This window comes from Rhea americana, unplaced genomic scaffold (genome assembly GCF_003343005.1).
Source record: "Rhea americana isolate MKP2758 unplaced genomic scaffold, rheAme1 scaffold_216, whole genome shotgun sequence".
In the NCBI taxonomy this organism is placed as follows: Eukaryota; Metazoa; Chordata; class Aves; order Rheiformes; family Rheidae; genus Rhea; species Rhea americana.
Genome location: NW_028186312.1, coordinates 446,356 through 464,555, shown reverse-complemented (window position 1 = coordinate 464,555; position 18,200 = coordinate 446,356). Strand labels below are relative to the sequence as shown.

Here is an 18,200-nt window from a genome sequence, read left to right as displayed (position 1 = left end):
AATGAAAGAATAAAGTACAAGTAAGCCATGTGGTTTTGAGGATCATATTTACATGCTAAGTTTATCAGACCTTATCCAGACTTGTATAGCTTTTACTCAAGTTGATATTTTATCACCCAGAAATTCTTATTTGACAAAATTTCTGGATCACATATTTTTAGTATTTTCATTTTCTCATAAAAAGAATGTATTTCTAAAAACCAAATGTTCAAAAGAAAGCACATAGAAGTCCCTATCTGCATACTACAATGATCACTGCAAATCTGAGCATCTGGACCTAAAGAAGACAGCTTCTCGTTATAAATCTGAACAAGTACTAGACTGTACAAGTACTGAAAGGAATTTTGTAATAATCTACATTTCCTTTTAAGTTCAGATGATATTTCTCTAAGAAAATTATGAAAAAAGATTCAAGAATCATTTGAAAGTTTATAAAATCTAACTGTCTTCTCAGAGTCAGGGAGAAAATAGATAAAATTCCACTAAAATCTACATACTTGCATTTGTTTATAAAAACAATTTTTTTTCCAAAGACACCACGAAAATAATTATTCTAAGCTTTGCACAGACAGCTATTATTGCAGCACTGGTCTATACTGCTGCAGTTTTATTTCGGGAACATCATTGTATTTGAAATTGTTCTAACAGAACAGACCGACCAATACTTCCTGTTTTGCATGAAACACAGTTCTTCTTTCAAGCACGTTTCACTTATGAGTAGCACTAGGAAATTTCAAAACAGAAGTATTAACTCCAAACACTCCAGCCTGCCGGCACTCTCACCGACTAGGCAGTCACCGACTGTACCCGTACTGCAAAGGAGAAGGCCAAGGCCCATGCTCAGGCCCTGGGGCCCAGCAGAACGGTGCAGCTTGTGGCAATACGTCACCAGCGGCCCCACGCAGCACGGGGTGAGCAAGCCCACGCTGCTTCCTGGGGAGGACCACGGCGCAGGCTGCCCCGAGCTCTGCCCCGGCACTGCCTGAGAAAGCGCTTTTTGGCACAGGCCAAAACCACAGCCGGGAACATCAGGCAGCGCTCAAACCAGGAGGTGCTGCCTCTTAGTGCTATTCTTTTTACTAAACATAACCAGTGATATTAATTTCTTAGTTTATGGTTTATCCTCAATTTGGTATGACAGTTAAACATACGCATAACTTTAAAGTATTTTCACAAACCTCAAAGGGACCACCGACATGCTTAATCTTTGACGTATGCTTCCATATTTACTGAACCGAAGTTTCTATTTTGGTATTCTGGATTGGACATAACTTTCAGAACAGTTCTGAAAACTTTGTTTCCTTGGAGTTAACCCATACATCATACCTGCAGCATTCGTTCGTCCTCTGAAAATATCATCATATGCTTTCCATTGCGGGGTCACTTGGTAGGCGTGAATGAACACCACAAAAACCACTACCAAGCACATTAACGGCACCAGAGCAGCAGTGAAGAGAGCAGCGTAGGCATTTGGAATGAAACACCTGAAGAGAGAATGGAAAATAATGCTGTTTACATAAGAGGCAACTTRAACATTAATGAGTGAAATTTCAAATACAATTTTTTTTTGACTTTACAAATGACAAGTCCTTTAACTCACTTCCCAGAGTAACCTTAATAGGATGCACTGTTTTCTGATAGTTCTCATCTCCTTTTCATACCTAAAGTAACATAACATTTATACTTAAATATTATGCATGTTGTATTTTAGCCTAACTAAACACTGATGCAAACAAAACCCAAGCAATGGAATAAATCATATTTTATCAAACTCCATGCATGCTATATTTATTTAATGTGATCACTCTTAGTCACCCAAGCTTAAAAGGGCATTACGCAATTTTCTATACTTAGCTCCTGAAACCACAAATTAAAGTCTGAGGAATATATTTTTAAAATAAATGAACTAGTCTTAAAGGCAAGATAACTATTCCTCTTCGTGTTGTTGGAAATTATGTGTCATTTGCAAACTGAACCAAATGCTCCCTCACTCCCACTTTTTTTAATTGTTCTGTGTCTCTTTACTCTTTTCATTTATTAAAATTATAATTATTTATACGGATGTGACAGTCACATGAGTTCTTGCTGAAAACAAGAATCAAATTATGCATATCAGACTGTGACATGAAGGATATGRGGATGACAGTAAAAGAGAGATCTCTAATGTATGAGAGATCAGGGTTTTCTGTAAACTCCCTTGAGGTCTGAATGTGCTTTACAGCCACTGACCTACACCAGAGATGACGCAAAACTGAGCAGCCCAAGGGACAGCCCAGGAGTCAGTGTGTCTAGAGACTATGCGATCACTGCTATCCCTATTAAGAGGGTGTAACTTACCCAACCCTTCTGTTTGTCAGGTCAGCTCCGCTAAGTAAGTTTAGAGTCAATGCTTGTGTAATATCCATGTTAGAAGAGTCTAAACATTTGTTACRCTCATATACCTTCTGGGTTTGCCTGGGTGCACATGCATAGCCTGTCCAATAAATCCTACAACCTCTGCGACTGCATTCTGTGCCAGTTCTTCTACAGCCTCAATTCAGTACATTACAGCAATTCCAGAACAATTCCAAAGCAGAATCTAGATACTTTCTAGGACTCTCTTAGGGAGGTATAGGCTCAGTCAAACACCAGGCTGCAATACCTCCTGATAACAGCGCTAAACTAAGAAGCAAGCAACAAGGAGAGTGGGTTCTCTCTACTGCAATTAAGGCGGTTCATTTCCTAGAAATGATGTCCAATCTGCTTAATGTTTCTTAGGCATTAAAATTATTTTTCTTCTTCAAAGTATTCTTGYGTGGTCTCAATCAGCAGTAAGAATAAGGCGCACTACCATAACATAYACTACTTTCAGTGATTACATTGAAAAGAAAACAAGAATGAAGTATAACTTATTTTCCGTAAAATCTTTATGTTCTGAAACCTGTATCTTTTTCAATTTGATGAACTTTTTTATATTTCRTGGTTCACACATTCTGTTATAAAGCTTTCTAAAGGCTTGGAAGGTTTCTATGAACATTCCTTCATATTTAGTTAATGAAAGCTGCATAAAAATGAAACTCACAGAAGTGGATCACTCTTACTAATATCYCTGGGTCCTTGCTCTAAAAAGACACTGAAAAATTACATGAACAGGGAATACACAACCATATTAATCATCCTCAGGGATTTCAAAGCTTACTTTGGATAATTATTTTTTAAAAGATGGTCAGCAATTCAAGAAAGACCACTGCTTCCTGTAATTTTACTCACACATAGTCCTTACATATTGAAAGATGTCTTTTATGCTGGAAAACATATGGGATAACATTATAGGAATCAACTAAAATATTAATTATTTACACACTAGTGAAACATCTTTTATTACACTATCATGTCATTTGTCAGCTGGAACTATTGTATGTCCCATCTTCTTAAAATTGGAATAAAAGCAAAATACCCTGAAACTCCATCAAAGTTGGAGGTCCACAATATAACTATATTATGGAAAAAAGACCTAGGAAGATTGATATGGAACCTAGACTGAAYTACATAATTACCAGTATTACTTGTTTAAAGGAGAACATTAACTCCCAAATATAACCTTCAAGCAGGTCTTTTATTTTTTTAAATTGACATTGCATTTTGTAAATTAAGTCTTTAATCCATGACAGACGGAGCCATTGTGTATAATGAAGGTGTTTTTGTATGTCTGCCTCTGGTGAATAACTATCAGGCTTTTGTTTGGTTTGTTTAGAATCTGAATAACACTAAAAAAAAAAATGGCTACCAGTTGAATTAGGCGCTCTTGTGCAATGCCTTCTCAGCAAATAGGACTTGTAAAGTAATCAGACACTGACAGCCTTCCAAAACCCTTTATTTTATTACAAAGTTTATGTGACTCCCCACTTAACACTTTCTATTACTAAATCATTTCTCTTGCACAAATCTGCATCTTTTTGTGACAGTTTTTAGAAGTTTTGTTATCAACTTCCACTCCCCTTTTAACACTGAAAGGCCAACTGCTGCCTCCACTCTTGCCCTTCTAGACAACTGTCACCTGATTGGAGACACCTGTAACCTGGGACTGGCTTTGAGTCTGTTTTGACCTTGTTCTGATCACTGAGTTGGTTTTGATCACTGATTTTGTTTTCATTAATCCAAAGCGCTCTGTTCACCTCAGCAGTAACATATTCCCATTGGCTCAACCCCCTCCACTACACCAAGTTGAAGTCATTTCTTTGCACTGGCTTGAAGAGTCTGCAGAGACTGGATCTGTAGAGAGACTCCAGCTACACAAGATAAGGGAGGTACACTTTGATTTTACCTAATATTTTTAAAGCAAAAAGAGAAAACAATTGGCATGAGATATACTGGGACTACTTGTTAACACAGTTACATAGTAATATTAAAAAGAAAAGCAGCAAAATTTCTAAGGAAATAAAGAATTCTTAATAAATGAGGAAAGTATTCAGCGCACATACTGGCACTCATTGTTCCCTTCTAAGCAAGAAAGATTTCAAAAAGCTCAATGTGTTAAAGGCACAGTTTTGGTCTGTTATTGTCGTGCCTTGAAATCAAAGGACAATCTCCTTCAAATGGAGCTTCAAACTATGAAAAGCTAAGTTTGATGAAGTATAGCAAGTCCTCTGGTTTATCAAATACCTTATGTCTTCTTTTAGTTTAGTTAGCAGACAGCCATCTATCTGGCTTTTTTAAATGAATTTCTCTCTGGAGCTAGACCTACATTTATTTATTTATTTAATCCAGGGCATGAAAAACTGAAAAACTCTTCAGCTTCTCACTTGCCTTAGGCACGGCTGGTTGGCAGGCAGAAAGAACTGTGGCACCATGCGAGTTTGCTCATACTAATAATGTTACATCATGAAAGTAAAAGGCAAAGATCAGACATATGAATTTGCAATTGTATTTGAACTTTATCACCTCCATGTAGGTGATAAGGCTGTGTACCTAGAAAAGTAATGAAAGTCAAAGCTTGAAACACTATTTCCATCTTTACTCTGCAAATTCTTCACCAAGAGGATGAAATATTGCTAAAAATGAAAATATGCAAGTTTGATTACAATCTACACTAGTTTCTTGATGTTCACACACTCCAGGCTTTCTTTAACAGCAGCTTGCTCTTTTCCAGATTCGGAATTTCTATGCATTGGGATCTTGCTCTTTTCCAGATTCGGAATTTCTATGCACTGGGGTTTTGGCTTTAGTGCGGAAGAAAGCCATGTTATCTTTGATTAGGCACTAGATATTTTTTCTTAGAATATGCGCATCAATTTTCTACTAACTGCTAAGCAGTCCAGAGAATGGAAATATTTTTGCCAATAATTACTTGCTAAAAAACAGTTAATTTGACAAATTATCTATGATAAATTGTGTCTGACCTGTATCTAAGCAACATACTGCAAATTAAAATAACATCTTTCTTATATGAACTCCTCCTAGATGATGATATTATCTGCTTTTGGGGTTGTRGGGAGTTTGACAGTTTGAAAATCAAACCTCTTTTGAAAATACTCCATTTTTTAGTTAGGTGAAAGTTCTGTGCTTTTTAATTTCAAAACAGTTAAAACAAATTGTAAGAGTAACCCTCTGATCTCTCGCATTGCTTCTCAGAATCACCAGCAAACTCTGTTCTTTGCTCTATGTTTATTTGCAACRTCAGCTGACAAATTGCTGTTACGTGGGATACATCTAGTGCAATAATCCTTACAGGACTTGATGTTTTTCACTCCGGTTCCTTCTGCCCTCCAACTTTTACTTGTTCTGTGTAACTTCTTTACAGCCTTTAGCAGTAGGATGCAAAACCAAAGCAGTAAGTGCCTAGGTAATTCTGTATGATTTTGTTTCCTTTTGCCTCAAAGTAGAGGCCCCAATCCATGAAGCCTTCATGCATGATTCAGGCTTGCCGACAAATTATGCCCCTGGCCGTCTACTTTCCCCCCTTTGAATTAATGCAGAATGGCTCGTGAATCACTTAAGTTATCACCTAAGCACAGCATTTTAAAGCAAATCAAAAATAGTGTYGGTTTACTTTAAAGCCACATGTTGTATAATGCAGGTTTTAGCAACTGCTTCAAAATTGAATCAGTGGACTGAGGCTGAGCATACCCCTAGCACAGAAAACCTTGCCAGCCGTGACAGTGTATATGTCTTCATGAATCAAAGTCATCAGAATTTAATGAMTCCTCAACCTGAAGAGATTATATAGTTCCATTCTTTTTTGTTTTATATTGCAACAGTAGTCATTTTCCATTAATACATTAAGCAATGAGATTAATGTTTGCACTGGGGTTTATCTTCCATTCCATGACACAAAAAGAAATGTGGACTATTTTGTTTGTATGTGCTAGGTTTTTATTTAAATGCTTACGTTGCTATGAACTGACATCAAGAACACCAGTCAGAAAGTGCATACTAAGCTTAGAATGGAAGGAGACAACATTTACGACAACCACAAGTTCTTGAGGACACTCGCACCAGAGAAACGTCTATTGCTAATGTAGATAAGATTCTCATTATTGAAAATTTCATAATGGCACAGGGATATAGGTTTAGGCCACAGTCTTCACTCTGTTTCRTACAGTCTTCTAGAGATACTAACAAACTAAACCACACTCTGAAAACCAAGGATTACACTTACTACAATTCAGTGCAARACCTATTAAAAGATCAGAGGACAGATCAGATATGCCTTGTGGCTGCCTTTGACTGTGGAAGGTGCTGTAGTATTCAATTTTATTTAGAGGTTTTTTTATACATTATTACACAGATATGAGGTTGGCAACCCAACCAAAAAACAATTGCATGAATAACTGATGCCACATTGCTATCTAATACTGTAGCAAGCATTATCTTGCGATCGTATCACAGATTCTGCTATGGGTACATTTAATATCAGTGAGAATTTGAGAGTATTGTTGAACTACAATCAGAAATGACTCGTTGTACATATGAACCTTTTACTGAAGGAAATGGTATTGCAGCTGATGACGAGATTTCTTTTCTCTCTTGACCGGCTCTCTTTAGGCAAAGCCTTTGATCTTTATATTCCGACTGCAGCCAAACAATGGGTCATCTGGATAGTAGCTCTGTGAACCCTACGGACTGAAGGCCAGGCGGAGCTGTGTATTATCTAAACATTTTTATCAGTTTCATTCATGTGGTCCTAAAGTTACTGTCATACTTCATCCTGAACTTCTAGTACCTACTTCAGCTGCTTCAGGCAGAACGCTGAAGTCTGTGCATTGTACTGATCCTGATAATCCTCTATATGTTATAGGTCTATTGAATGAAGCGCCATTCCCCCAACAGTTTGATTTGACTTTCTTTTTTTATGTCTCAGAGTTACCTAAAAATGTAAAACCAACCTGAGGTCCTGCATTTATTCATTTAAGCCCTGTCTCAGAGAGAGAGGTATGCTGGTATACACTGACACTGAATCATAAGTAGTTTCAATAGGATTTCACAGAATTACAGGCATGTGTTTTTCTAATCTGTGAAAAATAAACATATATAGAAGGATCCCCAAGTGATACAACCCCAGCACTGGGATATACAAAACCATATATGTAACTTCTGTCATACAGATATTACTGAATGCTTTTCTGGTACAGGGAAAAAATTCTTAAGCTCTTCTAATGTAGCAACACCAGTATTCCACAGGCACAGAGGAACAGAAATAATTTATAAAGCCTTTGAGCAATACTAGTAGTTTAATTTTATAAGATTACCTTTGATACTATAGATCTGATCAAGTTTAGATTCAGCCAAATGTTAGATTTTGAAAGAATGATATAGCCAGTCAGTGCTGTTTATAGATAACAAATGGTAGAGCTAAAGCTAAAAAATTCAGAAACTGAATTGGAAGTTACAACATATTTCTTTCCTTATAAACACAGCTGATAGAACTGAGACAACAGGACATAATTTATAAACATGTCATGAAAAAGTAAAAATTTAAGCAGTAGTATAGGTTTATAACCAGACAGAGATAGTAAAACCATTAACACAAGGCAGTAAAGGCATAAGGGCTCAATAAATATTGCTTCTGAGATTGAAAGGAAATGAGATTATATGCGTGGCAAATCACAACATCATACAAAGTCAGGGTTGGAAGAAACCTTGGAGACATCTTCAGATTTCCATCTACCCTAAAGTAAGATTGACCATACCCATCAGTCAGTCATTACTGACTGATGTCTGTCTAGCCTGATAAAGAATATGCAACCTCTCCTAGAAATCTGTTTCATAGTACTTACCTCCAGCGACTGCTTCCCAATGTTTAACTTAAATCTTTCTTGGTGCAGTTTTCATGTATTACTTCTAGGCCTAGCCAGCATCAATGTGRGAAACTGTTTGCTGACCCATTTCTTTCCATGTTTGTAATTTGTTATGATTTTCCCCTTAGGTTTTCTCTAAGCTAAACAGTTCAAGATCTTTCAATACGTCTGAGYAAATCATTTATTCAAGCCTGTTGTAAGTCTCATTGATTTCTCCACTCTGCTGATCTACTTCTTGAATTGGAGGGCCCAAAACCTTTGATAGTAACTAATCTGAGTAGATGGCTRAAGTACAGGACTTTACGTGTCCTTACGACTAAGTTACTTTATATATTGTCCAATATGACGGGTGCATTTTGTGCCACAACATGAAGCTGTTGACTCATGCTCACTTTCTCATCCACAATAAGCACATGATCTTTTTATGCAGAACTGCTAAACAGCCAGTTATTTTCCCATCCTATTTCTGCATAGCTAATAATTCCTGGCAAGATGCAATTCTTTCCATATGTCCCATATTGAATACCATACTAGTTTTTCAGAATGGATCTCAGATGTCAAAATCTTTCTGAATTGTAAGTTGTTTCAATATACTTCTTTCCTAGCTTTGTGCTATGATAAATTTGAATGTATATTCCTTATTCCAGACTTGTCTTATACAATATAGTATATAGTATTTTCCAGTCCATTAGTAACCAGAGAAGATGTTGAACAATATAAGAGAAAAATATTTTTCCATCATGCTGCCTTGGTAAGATTCATCCAAGAATCCTGAAAAATTTACCTGAGAACATGATTAGCCTGTTGACACTCATTTTCAGTATATCTTGGATCACTGGGGAAATCTGAGATGACTGGTCTCAAAAGTCAAAAAGGGCAACAACATGATCTAACTGATATATAAGCCTTTTGACTAAACATAACTGGACTAATATGAGACATGATAAAACATTTAATTATGAAGAATTAAAAAACAAAATTGAAATGATTTTCTGGACAACAGACTCCATCAGATAAATGCTCATTCTTTCATGAGGTTGCAGGTTTGGTTTATAAATATAATTGGAAACTTTTGACAGTATTTGAATTACACAATGAGTTGCAATGCAAAGAAAGCAAACACAGAAAACCTACCACACACTTAGGGCCAACTGGCTAGATATTAATTTTGCAAAAAAGAATCTGGAAATTACTGTAGTTCACATTAAGCAAAACATAAGCTGTAACTTTATGCTGTTGCAAAGAAGATAAATATCTTACTTAGAAGTATGAACAGCAGTATGCCCTGCAAACAGTAGCATTTCCTGCAAGACAAATGAGGTAACCAGTCTGTTCTAAGCAGCATTACTAAAATCATAGTGGCTATATCTGGTTTTGACATGTCAAAAAAAAAAAAAAAAAAAAGGAATGAAGAAAGTGTGCAGGAGAGCAATGAGGGCAACCAGAGGTCTCTTAAATGTGTTCCTCAGAAAGACTGATATTTTTTTCTTTCAAAAGAGAAAGGTCATATATTAGTGATGTAGGTAAAAGTAGGTAAAAGGATGTTGCAAAGAACAGAGGAACAGCATCTTCACCATGTTGTAATATATTTTCCTTGTTGGAAAAGACAGTGTGATTGGCTTAAATTTCACCAAGAAAGATTCATATTTGAGAAAAACTTCCTAGAAGTGAAAGATCAAAGTGAAGAAGTGAAATGGTTTGCTACTGAATATTGCATCGTGTTTCTGTCTGGAAGCTGTCTAAAAGAGATAGGAAAAACATTTGTTGGGAACATGTAGGAATAGTTTGTCATCTCTCTAAGCAGTAAACTAGACCCTCCACATCTCTCCAACACACAAAGATAAGAGTTAAAAAAAAATTCCATCAGCAGAGATTTTTACATTTTTTTCTTTCGTAAAAGGCAAAGCACATCACAACACAATAGGCAGCCTCCCAAGCATTACATTTTTTCTTAATCCACCAGAAAACAACTATAGGTTTTAGGCGCACTCCACATTAGAATGAGATCCAAAGGATAGTATTAAGTACTGCTTCTACTATCAACTTATATTTATATATAAATTAGCCTGAGCTATAATGATCATAGCTTCCAATTGCAGAATAAAAAGAAAACACAGAGAAGTTAAATAGTTTGAGAAGGCTTCTGGGGGAGTTAGTGCCAAGTTGTGAGTCAGAGTATCGTCGATTCTGTCTGGAGGGCACTCCCTCCAAACGCATCCTTTATGGATGCATTTACGTGCAAGCACAGTTTGAAAAGACATTTTCCAAACATAACGTTCCAGCTTTGGTCAAAGAACAATATGTCTGCTTGGGTAAGGGAGTACAAAAAGAGGACCTAAGAAGAATTCCCCATCATATTCAATAGTGAAGGACATCTGCCCTCACAAATGAAGGCCGAAAGATCTTCGCTCAAGCACAGACCTCTGATGGTCTGTAACACTTAACTCTGTTTTGCATCACTCCAACTAGTCATTGTCAAGACAATGCCTAGGCACAGGCAGACTGAGCCCAAAACGTCATTACTGAAGAAACTACACTAGATTTGTCTCCTTCCATCCTCCACAGTCTATCAACACTACTCCAGCAGACCCYGGGGCTCTTAAAAATGCCCTCAGGCCTGTTAGGGCACACTACACATACCCTCAGTTTCACATTATAAAAACATCACTGTGGTAGCTGACAATGTAGCTCTCTTGTTATTTCAGATACTTTGAATTGACCCCCCCCCCAACACACACAAAGTAGTAAATACACTTTAGCTCTACAAGAGTCCGGAATTTGCAGAGTCCAGAATAGACACTGCAGCAAGCGCTACATGGTTTTGGCTATGGGAGTAAGTTCTAAGCAGTGCGATGGAGAACCAAGCTGTGCTACTTCAACTTTGGGCCACATACCAGTCCTTGGACCTCTTTTATTTAGCATGAATATTCGGGATCTGAGGTGTCACGTTATAAGTGATAAAGTGTAGCGGAAATACTGATTTACTTCACTAGATTCACTTCGTGGATAGTCATATTGCAGTAGTTAAAGTACTAAATGAGGAAAATATAAATGAGCATCTAAACATAAAACTGTTTTTCTGGCAAATCTGAATTTGTCACAATTTCCAAACCAGTAAAAGCGAATGCTGTGCTGTTTCAGGAACTGAGAGCAATGTCTGAGCACATGTCTGAAACAGAAAGCTCCATTGAAAGAAAAAATCATAGTAAAAAATTGAACTACAACTACATAAAGAGCTGCTTTAAAAACCAACATTTTCCATTCTTTTAAAAATACATTAAATTGTTATTATAAAATAATAATAATAATTTGTTTTTCTAAATGCTATTCATCCCTCACCAAAAAGTATAATGATAAGATTTGATAAAAACTGMCATTTGGCTTTTGCATCACTGTACAAGGCCTTGGATATCTTGATAAAAAATAACACCCAAATGCCATGACAGCTGTACTGAACTCAACCATYAATGCTCAGATGCACTTTGCATTTTAAAGAGCATAACTCTAGACCTATAGCAAGTTCTAAAGAAATTATGAGGAATGAGTAAGTCGAATACTGGAAGGCAATCACTGGAGTGGTATCATGACTCAGGAAGATAGAATATGTCACTTTTCATGATTAAATGCTTTAAAAATCTTCATATAGACATACTGAGAGAGGACCTTTGCTCCAGCTAGGATGATTTTTCTACAGGACTGAGCAGGGAAGAACAATTTCATGTTGGTCAGCACAAATTACAGCAGCCTCAGGGTACTCTAAATTGTACTTGGCAGGCCAGAGAGGTTATTCAAGCAGGGGAGGGCAACTGAAAGGTAGAACTGAAGGGCTTCATATTATTATGACTTCAATATGCAAGGGTTTCTTTAACAAGAAGATCCACTCAGGAAACAGAGACTTTTTTGTCTGCTCTGCAACAACAGAGTAGCTCAAAATAACCAGCACAAAGTTATCTGATTATATTTGCATCACATAACTCCAATAAATGGCCTTACACTGGGGTGAAAGTAGCACAAGTTTATACTTGAGTCAAAGGCCGTTGGTTGGAGCTTTCAAAGCGGCCTGACAGAGTTCACATCCCRCTGCCATTGCCTTTACAGGATGTGATTGCTCAACTCTCTTAAATTCTTTGGAAAATCCCTGCCACACTTTTGAAAGATCTGCAAACAAACTGTATGATTAACCCATGGTGGCCAAATTACATGCACTGTATCAAATCATAAACTGAATTCAAATTCTCTTAAACTGTACCTGCAGTATAGCATTACAAACTAACTTGATTTTTCATTTTATTAGAAAGATCCTTGAAAATGAATCCATTACACACTGGAAACTTCTAACTAGACAATTTAGGACAATTAAGTGATATTCAAAGATGCATATGCTCACATTATAAATATTTTCCATGTTTCTTTTCATAAAACATGTAGCCAGCTGTGAGAATTGGTCCTAAACCCAAGCATTATGTCCTGACTCTATGGAAATTAAAGGGAACATGCTGATTACAGAAGTGACCACAAGTTCACTCCTCTAACTCTATTAAAAAAAAAAAAAACAAACAAACAAACAAAAAAACACTCTTCTGGAAGTACATTTTACACAAAAATTCTAACATTAGTAGATTCCAATCTCAAAGAACAATCTGTTATGAATTAAGCATGTGTGAAATCTAAGATGACAGACACAACAGTTTTAAATATTATGTTTCTTTCTGCATGATGAGTATGTATCTGAAGCTCTTTAAATAATGTCAGTTCTTGTTGTCTCTAGTTCTGAAAAAAAACTACTTGTTTAATTTACAAAGTGAATTTTCTAAAAAGAAGCAGACTTTCTACCTAATAAGGTAAGCCATTTAGGAAAGCTAAGGACATTTCAGGTAAAACAAACTAAAAATGTAACAAAGCTCACCAGCATTTCTAAAGTTTTCTTTTTTTCTAACTTCAGAAATACAGCATCTGTTGAACTTCCATAAACTCATGTCAATGTTTGTACTGGTAAGTGAAGAATACAAATAAATAAATGTTCTTGCTGATAAGTGGACTACAGATATCTTTTTCCTCTTTTTTTTAAAAACCTTGATAGTTCCCACCTCCAAACGATGCAGCCAGAGAATTTCCAGCTCTTTAACGCTCAGCTGTCAACAAAGGCTTTTGCAGTATGTAGAGAGTTTTGTTTGTTTGGGGTTTGCAGGGAGTTTCTTCTGCTTTATAAASAGATGCATCGCTCTCGGTACAGCGAGCATCAGACAGCATGCGGAACGGAAACCCGCAACGCGTTACGGTGGAGGAAGTACCAGTGCGAACACTTGCAGATAGCCTGTGACCACATTTGAAAGCGCAGCGTTGCGAGCCTGACCCTAGTGCCCCTTATCAGAAGCGCTGCATCTGGCTTCCCCAGGCGGGGAGCAGGAAGCGCCGGCGGGGCCGAACTTCCCTCCGGGCTGCTCGGGCCGGGCGCTGTGGCGGAGCGAATGCCCAGAGCGTGGCGCAGTGTGGGGCGCCCAGCGGGCAGCAGAGGCTGCACCGGGCACAGACAGCTCCGAGTTTGCAGAGCAGGAGTCGGGGCCGCTCTTCGGAGCCCCGTGCAGCACCAGGACGTCTTTAACAGCGCTCATGTCCGCTGCTGCTGCCATTTTTGTTAGTRCACAGTAGGGTGACAAACTGCTATTTGCTAAAGCCTGACTGTGTGTATTGGCTATGACAGCAGTTTAATAAAATGGTTCATAAGCTGGTGCTGGCCTTCTGCAGAAGCACCCTTTTGCCTTGGCTGCCAGTTCCAGCTGTGCACGGCTCCCACCAGATGTGGCACAGGGACTTGCCCTGGGAGCCCCTGCACAAGCACTGAACCTCTGCCCCAAATCCCCTGTCTTGGTGTGCCAAGTTCATTTTATACATTTGTGTAACTGCTTCTTGCAAGAAATCTCATTCCCTGTACGTTGTAAAAGATGTTTGTAGACCCAAGGCCACGAAGCTCCACTAGCTGGGTCACAGGTTATTCTACATTTAGATATGGTCTTTATACATAAAGCAAYAGCAACAACTACATGAATGCAAACATAACTTCTGATGTCAAAATTAAAAAGATTACTGGTTCAATTTATGCTTGTTACCCAAGAGAGTGGGGAGAAAAGCAAGAACTGAAGCCAGAGAAAAAACACTTTTCATCTATAATTTCAGCAGAACAGTTGATAGAAGTTGTACAGAGACGTATGGAGTTACTAGGGCCAGGAGGAAGGGGAGAAGGTCGGTGCTTGCCCTGTAGTTGCAATTCAAGGATTGCACCATGCTGCTACCTTTGTTTTTGTTTAATCATCGTCCTCAGAAGCGAGTTCAGCCAATATCTGTACCACACGGATACAGGATTTTCTGTGGAATGATCCTACTCCGGAATACTCAGAAATTATGGGTCAAAGCAGACAAATCTCAAATGAACCAAAAAAGTTGCCCCAAAGAGTCCAGTGCAGCTGCGAAACATGTAACTCGCTTACACAACTACACTTGGAAGCTTCTGTAATCAAACACTACTGTCCAAAGCGTAACACAGTTAGTTTTACCTCCTTTGACTAACTGTTGTACTTGGCTTCTGGCATCATCATCAAATCATAATGTTGAGAAAATGAACAACTTAAAGGATATAATACTGCCCATACTATTGTTGTCTACATTGTTAGAATGAATTAAAATGCAAGCTGTGCTTGTATTTGATAAATTTACATCAGTTTATAATTCATGTAGATTAGTTCAGAGACAGGCCCATACATTTTATTTCATATGCAGTTCAACATGAGAAAATTAACTCTTTTGCTGAATTTAAGTTTGAAAGGAAACACAAAATAACAGTTTTTCCTGATTATGGGTGCTAACATGACAGTCAGTCATTCAGTGTTACTTAATTTTCTTCTAATTTCTTTCCTTATGCAGAAAAAGAAATGAGCGGAAGAGGAAAAGGAGGAGGAAGAAAATAAGAAGAAAATGTGCTTATATGAGTCTGGCTAAGAAATTTCAAATCGGAAAGCAGTGGATCTTATAGTTTCTAGAAATTAAGCCAACACTTGCTCTTTTATTTTTACATTTGGCCAGATTGTTCCAACTGTCCTTTGTAAATCAGTGGGATTTTCTGCTAGAAATTAAAGTGTGATTTGGCCCAGTCACCTGTATTCATATGTAAAAATTCATTACTTTATAGATAGCACAATATTCATTAGTGGAGGAACTCACTGAATAACTACCAGCCATAAAAAACAGTGGGAAAATCCAGTCCACTCTGAACAAGGAATCAAGAAGCCCCAAAATGCTGTTTTGAAATATTAAAGAACAGGATCTTTCAAAGACTCAGCCTGAGTCAGTGTCTGCAACAACAGCCTCGTCAATACGCCAGGCCGATCACATAATAAAGCGAAAAGTAACTTTCACCTTTTACTGTATCTGCTGTTACTGTATAGTTAAAACAGACGGGGAAAAGGTGAAAAATAATATCCCTAAGAAACACTTTTCTATAATGAGAACCCAGATTGTCATCTGTTGTGGTTTTAGTCCTTGGCCCACTGTGTTTCAGTCATCTCATTATACCATCTTCTACAAATTCCTCTGAAAATTTTTATACCTAATATTTTTTTCTTTTTCTCCCTGTGAAAGTAGAAGCACCAAATATCAAACGAGAATATGTGATGTGTTCAACATGCAAATAAAACACTTGTGATTCTGTCTTGGTAAACTTGGATATTACACCCAGCAGCAAGGACATACTGAGATAAAATGGTTCGTAGGTGGTTGAGGTCTGTCCAAAGAACAAGACTGTAAAAGGACCAGGGCGCTTGTAGCCCTGGGCGTTTGATCAGAAAAAAAAGCTGGTAGAAACTTGGTTGACATTTTTTAGAGTACTGTTATTTTAAAAGTGTATAAGGAGTTACATGACCGATTTCAATTAATTATCCTGCTCCTCTATATCTAAAGCTTCTTCCTCATGCATATCACTCATTATCAACAGTTTTGAAACCATGAGCTATAATTATGGTTATTTTCCTGACTTTTTACTATTTTTTTATTTGTTACAGAGCCTCATATTCAAAAAAATGTTTTCCTGATACTAGTTATTATGGCAAACACAGTTTTTCCTAATTTGAGTACTTTTTCCATCTGTTCTTTAAACCAAGGATTTTAATATAAGTCTAGTTGAAAAAGGAGATTTTTCCATATGCAAACTGTCAAACATAAATCAGGCTCATGTTCACAGTCTGCAAAAAGAAAGGAATAACAGACTGTCAAGCCACAGTGGTTTTCTCTYTTCAAAATAGTATTTAGTATGGACATTTTTGTCATTTGCATGTTTTATCTCACCTATTAAGTTCTCAGCGTGTACTACAGCCCCTTCTAYTGCAACCTCTGTATTAGAGTGATTCTGTCTAAGCCATGTTGACAATTACATTTAGTACTGCTAATACAAACCAAACCGCTGTGTTCTTTTTTTTTTCTTTCCACATGTACCTTAGCAGAGATACATTTTTTAATTACAGATGCTGTTGCATAGCACAAACAGAGTTTCCTTTCCTAAAGTACAGCTGACGGCACTGCTAAGTATCCTCTATGTCCAGGTACTTCATGTAAGTAAAGTATGAGCACAAAACTGACCTATTGCAGAACAATGACCTGATAAAGTTCAAGAAACAAATAATTCTTGTTACTCTTTTCAGGAAGATAAAATACAAGAGGTTGGATATATTTACTTCTTAAAAATGACATCAGTGTGAGTGAAGTGCTCCAAGGGTGTTGCTGATATTTATCTCAGTAGCATTCCCTGTTATAGTTCTGCACATCAGATGACGACTTTTTTAAAAGGTTGGACAAAGGATAAACCAAGAACAAAACCCGTATAGTAGCAGTAGGTTGCATTCTGCTAATTAAAGATCATACAGTATGAGGGCCTATATTGTTCATTTTTTACACAACCTGAAGGGAAATATGCAACCTTAAAAAGCTGTTACTAGCAAGGATACAAGGCTTTATCCTGCAACTGTTCTGTGTGTTACTCTCCTCGTAGTACCGCACAGGCTTCAGAGAAGTCTCTTGGAGTTTTGCTTGAGTACAAAAATCCCCTCAACTGGAGCTGTTGGGGGGGGGGGGGGATGAAGGGCCCAACATCATGCAACTTTCACCTTTAACAACCTATCACTGCAATGTTTTAAAACTATCTAACTTGACTTGTCAGAATCTAACTGCAGCTGGGAATTTTATCTTCGGAAATAATACATATTTTTCTTTATTCTCACTTTTTAAAATTCTATCACTATAATCTTCTAGAATTTCACCTTCTTTATTTTAATGCTTTAAAAGCACAGCACAGCGATTTATGTCTCTTTCTGATACACTAAAATTTACTTAACATTAGTAGTAAATRTTTGCAAAGATATAAAAAGCACTGCATCCTCCCAACCAGTTTCCTTCATTGAAAACCTATGTTGATAATGAGAGTTTTTATTTTTTTTTTAAAAAAAGGTAATTAAAGCCATCATATTTAGTAGTGATATATTTTTATATAATTCTTAGCAGTGGGTAGCACACTAGGCAGCTTCATTGCAAATAACTGAGGAGTTTAAAAAATAAAACACATGCACAAAATACAAAAGAACGAATCTTGCGATCTTTGATGCTCTAAGACAGCAAAGCAAGGTAATTTGCCTAGTAATATATTTTTGGGGTGTCTATATTGTAGTGCAATGCAGAGATAGCCCACCTAGCTCTAGTTCATCAGAAACATTTCTCCTACAATAACTCAGAGCTCAGCATGGGCTAATTTACCCTGCTGAGAAGGGCAAAACAATGAATGATGAGAAATGAGCCAGTGAAAAACACAGCCTTTTCTTCCTACTGTTTCAGCTGCGTAGTTCATGCAGCATATGGCTTCACATCCAGATGCTTAAGTGTCATTCT

At 37.3% G+C, this 18,200-nt stretch overlaps 1 protein-coding gene across 1 annotated transcript in view; it reads right to left on the bottom strand.

Moving 5' to 3' along the window:
- The window catches only part of ADGRV1 (adhesion G protein-coupled receptor V1), a 273,263-nt gene that overhangs the window by 55,431 nt on the left and 199,632 nt on the right, over positions 1–18,200 (bottom strand). Inside the window, exon 88 of the mRNA XM_085305143.1 lies at positions 1,327–1,484. Within this exon, the coding sequence (XP_085161269.1) occupies positions 1,327–1,484 (158 nt within the window). The remainder of the gene's footprint in view (positions 1–1,326; positions 1,485–18,200) is intronic.